The sequence below is a fragment of the Dromaius novaehollandiae genome, chromosome 5, assembly GCF_036370855.1.
Source record: "Dromaius novaehollandiae isolate bDroNov1 chromosome 5, bDroNov1.hap1, whole genome shotgun sequence".
In the NCBI taxonomy this organism is placed as follows: domain Eukaryota; kingdom Metazoa; phylum Chordata; class Aves; order Casuariiformes; family Dromaiidae; genus Dromaius; species Dromaius novaehollandiae.
This window is the reverse complement of record NC_088102.1, coordinates 16,490,720-16,497,068: the sequence shown is the minus strand read 5'-3', so window position 1 is coordinate 16,497,068 and position 6,349 is coordinate 16,490,720. Positions and strand designations below refer to the sequence as shown.

General features: G+C 41.9%; 1 protein-coding gene across 4 annotated transcripts in view; it reads left to right on the top strand.

Moving 5' to 3' along the window:
- The first annotated feature begins 208 nt into the window (after positions 1-208).
- Positions 209-6,349, top strand: part of PAPOLA (poly(A) polymerase alpha) — a 49,215-nt gene continuing 43,074 nt past the window's right edge. For 3 of the 4 annotated variants that reach the window (XM_064512105.1, XM_064512104.1, XM_064512107.1), the window contains exon 1: positions 209-518. In XM_064512105.1, the coding sequence (XP_064368175.1) occupies positions 511-518 (8 nt within the window). In that variant the 5' untranslated portion in view covers positions 209-510. Of the gene's footprint in view, positions 519-693; positions 812-6,349 lie in introns of those variants that run through there. The other variant, XM_064512108.1, reaches the window with a different exon arrangement.

Sequence of the window (6,349 nt, the reverse complement as noted above, 5' to 3'; positions counted from 1 at the left end):
CCGGCGCGAACCCCGCAGCGCCAGAGCCAGGCGCCGCCTCGCCTCGCCGAGCGCATGCGCCGCCGCGCGGCCGTTAGCGCTTTGTTTTCAAACGCCGGCTCGCTTCCCCAGCGGGAACTACGGCTTCCAGGCTGCTCGCCGGCCTCGCGGTCACTGGGCATGCGCGGGCTAGCTAGCGTGCGCGGCGTGCGGGGGTGGCCTCGCCGCTGCGTAAGGCCCCCCCCCTTCTAGAACGTTGCGGTGGTAGCGCCCGGGCGCCATGTTAGAAGGCCGGAGGGGAAGAGGAAAGTGAAGCGGCGGCGGCCGGGCCTAGCGATCGGCTCTCTCTCCCCTCTAAGGTCCGACCCTGGCCCGTACCATGATCATGATCCCCGCTTCCCGGCGGGAGGAGTGACCGGTCCGGAGGCAGCAGCGGTGGGGGAGGACGAGGAAGAAGAGGAGGAGGCAGAAGGGGGAAGACGCGGTGGTGGTGGCGGCGGCGGCGGAGGAGGAGGAGGAGTCGGAGAGACGATGCCGTTGTAAGTTGGAGACCTCGTAGAGCGTCTTAAAAGCCTCTGCCTTGTTACACCTCAGCGCTCCCCTCGTAGCGCCCTGTGCCCACTGTTCGCTGGGGCTCTTTCTCCTCGCTCTCGCCCTTCCCCCTCTCTCGTGCTCTTCCCCTCCCCCCCCCCCCCGGGCCTTGGGCTCTTCCGGTGCCGCAGTGTGAGGGGCTGTGGGGCCGCTCGCCGCCCAGTCCGCGAGGAGAGACTTTCTTTCTTCTCCCCCCTCCCCCCCATCGTCATGGCCTCAGAAGGAGATGCCGAGGTGGCCCGTACGTTATTGCTGTCGTCGCTTTCTCCTTCGCGGTCTTTCAGCAGCAAGCGCGAGGGGCTGCGCGGCCGCGGCGCGGATATCCGCGTTGGCGGAGCGGGGGCAGTCTTAGACCCAGCGTGAACTCAGACGGGAAGGCGCAGCATGTCTGTTCTCTTCTTGCTTTCCACCTAGCCTCAAAAGGCGAAGCTCTCTCCCCGCCCCCCCGACTTTTCTCAAAGATGCCGCCAGCCCCCCCCCCCCCTTGTGTTGCGAACGGCTTTTCCTCGTTCCGTGGGGGGGAGGCGCGGGGGCCGGTTCTAACATGTGATCTGAGCTGAGCCCGCTGCCCTTGCAAAATTCAGCCAGCCGGTCCTCGGTGGCTCCGAAATGCCAAGCCGCTTCCAGCCCGTGCAAGGAGCGCCCCCTGGCCGGTAGTAACGAATCGGTCCGTCGTTCCCTCCCGCCGCCGTTCGCCGCGGGGAGGCTGGGGCGCCTTCCTCTGAAAAAGTAGGCCTTGTCCTTTTGACCTGCCGTGCTGTAACCGTTCTCGTAGTCTTGAGTGATGAAGCGGGATGTAACTTAGTCTGTGTTTCTTCGCTAGTCTCTTTTATTCTTAACGTTTTAGAGGTCCAGGTTGAGACAACAGAACTTCCCAATCCCTCAGTTCCATAATTCATGATGTTTGTACTTCATCTTAAGTCGAGAAAACCAGTGATGGGCAGGTGGTTAAGTGGCTCCTAGGAATAAGACATGTTATTCTAGGCCTTTTTGGGTGTTGAAGGAGAAATACAAAAACTTGGAGTTACTGCATTAGCTATAGTTTTAGATGTGTAGGGTTTATGTAAAGAACAGCCCTGTGTTCCTGTTGTGCTTGTTTTATAGAGTTTAAAAACACTTCTGTAATAGTTGCGGTGGTGATGAGACAAACTTAGCTGAGCAAGTTTATGGTGGGGAAAAAATAGAGTGGATGAGCACAGGAGGAAAAATAGTTACGCCGAGGCTTGTGTAACCAGATTGCGGTGTCTTTATAGATAAGTTTTGCTGCTCATTATAACAATGAAAAATTCCCAGAACCTTATGTATGAAGTTGGCTAGGCTTTTTTGCTCCAGCAAAATGGGAGGGTGTTTATACTTTCAGCTTTCATTCTTGTTTATTTTGTTGTAACTACATAATAATCTATTTCAAACCCTGGCTACTTTTAATGAATGAACTGGACTACTAGTTGCCTTCAGCTTTGAAGAACTTAATGACTTTATAACTTTTCTTACTGCAGGAATTCATGATAAACTTCTAAAAACTCTAATAATGTTACTTAAATGCATTGGCACTATTCTAAAATACTGCTTTTTTTGAACACAAACACTAATTAGCAACCACACTGCTACAAAAGGCTATTTTAATGAGGAAAAGGGTAAAAATTTCTCAAATTCTGCATTTGTTCTATTGTTTGTGCATTTGTGGGGTGTTTGACTTCATATTGCTCAGGCAAGGCTTCAAAGTAAGTATTGCAATGCTAGTAACATTTTATTTCTTGTCTGTGAAGTGGTACCTCTGATTTAAGTTTATTGAGTATCTAATGCTTAGAATATTTTAAAAACTTAGGAAGTTCATTTCTGACTTCCTTCCACTTGATGCTTTTTGATACTAATCTTCTGACTGAGGGGTAGAACAACCTTATTCACGTTGTCACTGCCAGAACTTTCAGGATGACGAGCAAAATACATCTGTCCTTTTTTTCCCCTAGTCTTTTGGGGGAGCCTTTAGACTTCATTTTTTAGGGTGGTGCTTACAGTTGACAGGCCTACACAGAGCTCATCTCCCATCCAACCAGAGATGAGAATCATCAGTCTTTACTTCATAAATATTATTTCAGAGTTCTCAAGAAGCGGTTCTGTGTCTCAAGTGTAGCAGTTCTGATGCTGCAGGGTATGTGTGAGTGTGTATTTTTCTTAGCAGTACAGAACTATAAAAACAGGGACGCTGTTTTTTTGCAAGGCACTTAAGTAGCAAAGAATAAATTCATGTTCTAGTGGTGCTGATAGCTGGCATTTGCATAAGCCTTTTAATGTTTAATAAAAATACAAATTCCTAGAATACTAATATGAGTGTTTATTACAATTCTTAGTAATTTCTTATGAAGAGGTAGCAGCTGTTTAAAGGAAAAGTAACTTTTAATTGTTTACAAAACTTATTGGAAATGAAGATAGATAGTTCATGGAAATGTATTTTTTATAATAGAGGGACTGTTAGGTAAAAAACACTTGTTCCTGTGTATTGTCTGCAACATAACAATAAAATGCTAGGGAGCAATGACTTACTAAGCTGTTAATATGTTGCAGTTAGGGCTACCTTGAATGCAGAAAGGTTACTGAGTCAATGAAGCAGCAGCTATGTTTTCCTGAATTGATGATGCACCCTTTTTAACTAACTTGGGCCTTCTGACTCTCCAGGTAGAGAAATAACAATAAGAATCTGTTTCTTGTTAAACTGCTAATATTATTATGCAGTTTGTCAGCTGAACTTCTGCAGTGATTTTGGCAGATACCGAAGACTTTTCTTTATCAAAAGTGGAAGAATGCATGGAGTCATGTATCTGAACCATTAAAACTGCCATAAGTGCTATAAAAGTTTAAGTATTGTCAGTATTGATACTTCCACATTAGAATTTTGGAGTGTTGTTTATGAAGTTTCTCAAGCTTTACTGTAGACAGGCGTATTCTCATTTCTGTTTGGAAGAAAGACTTTGTTTTATTTTATTGAGCTTTGTTTTAGACAAATACAAAAATCGTTGTTTTGTTGGCTTTCAGTTAGCGATTGTTAATTTGTATGTCAGAAGAAAGATGAAGCTAAACATGGGACTGGGAGTGAATTAAGTGCATGTTTCTGAACAGACTGAGCTCAGGTTTTTTATGGACTACGTTTTGGAAGGAATTAAATATATTGAAGGAGTTAAATATGTTCATAATTCTGTAAAGGAACTGAAGCTGCTTCAGAAGAACTTAATTTAAAAGGTAAAGCCTTAACTTGAAGGGATAACTTTATTAATCAAGAATAAAATAAAATCCTGTACTGAGGATTAATTTCTGAGATGTAGTACAGAGGAACTGCACTGCAAGTATGTGGTTTCTGCAGTAGCTTTCTGTCTGCTAATGTCGCTCCCCCAAAAAAGACCTGAGCTGATATTTATTAACATGGAGATACTGTAAAGAACTTGTAAAAACCCAAATATTTGAGCAAATTTCACCTCTGAGGCTAATTAATCTCTTAGCAATGAAATGTTTCATCTGATTTCTAGCTCTCTGTTTAATATTTCTAATATCTTTTGAAACCTCTACTTCTTTTCTTAAATTGCTATCTATGAAATGTTTTGTTTCCAAAATAATAGTAGACCTTATTTTGGTTCAAGTGCTGCAGAGTTCAGTAGAAGTTTCTGCTATTTAAACTTGAGCAACTTCTTCTGAAATTGTTGTTTACAAGAATGTTGTGAATGGTGTGTGTCTCTGGACAGGCTGTTTTCACTTTTCTGTTGTGCAAAGACTGTCTCAAAGTGAAAAGCCAGAGAGAACTCGAGAATGAATTAAAGGTTAATGGAATCTGCCTGGAAGTTCTTCCTTCTATAGTTCAGAACCTCTTCTTCTATATTTCTGTTGCCTGTCATTGCTTCGATATCCATGTTCAGATCTTTTTTCGGATATCTTTAACACCTCAATCTGAAAGCTTCTTCATAGATGATTTAAATGATCCAGCAGTTTTCTGCTAGATATTCAAACTTTTTGTTCAGGAAGGACAGCTGGGTTGTCTTAGCCGCTTAAAATAATGTTCCCCTTCAATTTGCACAGACCTCATTCAGATATTCTGCCAATATTTTTTTTTTTGTATGGGGTGAGGGCATCACCATTAAGCCAGAAGCTTTCATCTTTATGCAAAATTGCCAAACTCAGCTCTTACTGGAAGAGACTTAAAAATGATGTTTCTTTTGAAATTTGACATAGTAGAGCTTGAGCTATGTGAATTTGGCTCAAATTGATCAACTAGATGGTGTGATTACCAGTTTTGCTTCAGGGGCCTGACTTAGATGTCTTGTACCAGAGAGTAAGAAAAACTGGATTTATTGATATAGTCAATTGAGACAAATGTATACTCACTTCCCTTTGAAGGAGTGTACATGCCTGGAAACTATAAAGCCTCTTATGTGTCTTTATTTTTTTTTTCTTCCCCTTTTGCACTCTGTTGTGAAACAGCTTTGCCAATGGCTACATTGCCACAGTTTATTCTTAATTCAGTATGTATTGATTAGAAGGTATGCCCTACCAAAATTTGGGATTCTGAAGGAAGGTCTATTAGCTATGCTGCTGTCAGCATAACACAGACTGGAATTTCATGTGCAGTGTTTATATTGAAAAGTTACATTATACGTGCATTTCATTAAGAATTGAGATTAGTTCATGTTAGAAGATGAAATTTTGGATCATAACATTTCAGAATTAAGCCACTGTGGCTGTCACATGGTTTGCAGATGGTTTAAGCTATCAGCCTGTGCTCTTCAATCATTGAAGATAAATCTGAGCAACAACAATAGCATGTTAGATTTAAGTGTATGTCTTTTTCTGCAACTTTTGTTTTATCTTGAGCTATTGATAGATAGCTCATTCACAGGAGAGAAAGTTCAAGATCTTAATGCGTATATTTGGATGACTAGAACCAAACATGGAAATAAAAAAAAGCCCCAAATTATTTTTATTCTTCTTCATGGTGTAAAAAAAAATGCCTAGTCTAAAAATAATTTAAAAAAAAAAAAAAAGGTTTAAGCATGCTTTGAGTTGCCTGTCAGACCCTGACAAGGTCTACCAAGTCTGTCACTGCTGCTGTTAGGATCGACTAACTGGGATGGGACTTTCTGTTGCTGTTTAATGTTCTTTGCTTTTTGTTAATGCTTAACTACAATGACTAACAAATTTTACTTACTCCCTCTCCCCCTGCTGCCCCCCCCCCTTTTTTTTTTTTTAGGGATTTGACTTCTCGATCTTGTTAGCTGTAAAGCTAGCATTGACACTTACCTGTTGGTTCCCTCTGAATAAATTTGGTAATTTAAACCAAGGTATTTCAAAGATAGTATCATGATGTGTTACATGTAAAAACTAAAATGTCCACGTGCCCTTTCAAGGGGAGAGATTTTGGAGTAGAGGATGATCTTTATGGTTTCATAAACAAGTAAAACATCAGAGTTCTGTTTTGGTCATCAGTGTTTTCTGGCTAAAATGTAAGATGTAAATGCAACACTGAAGGTGGAAGATGGAATACAATGTTAAAGTTAACTTTCAATGATAAATTTTTTTTTTCATTTAAAAAGCAGGTAGCAAAAGCTCTATGTGAGACTGTACAGGGGAAGAGAATATAGCTGTAAATACTTGTTTGCTGTGCAGTAACTTTGAAGATTTACTGCCACTTAAATGCATGAATATTGGTTACTTAGCACTAGTTAGCTTCTTTACTCCTTAAGTGAGTTTATATTAAACTTTCTATGTCTAGTACCATTTGTTTCTATGACTTAACAAA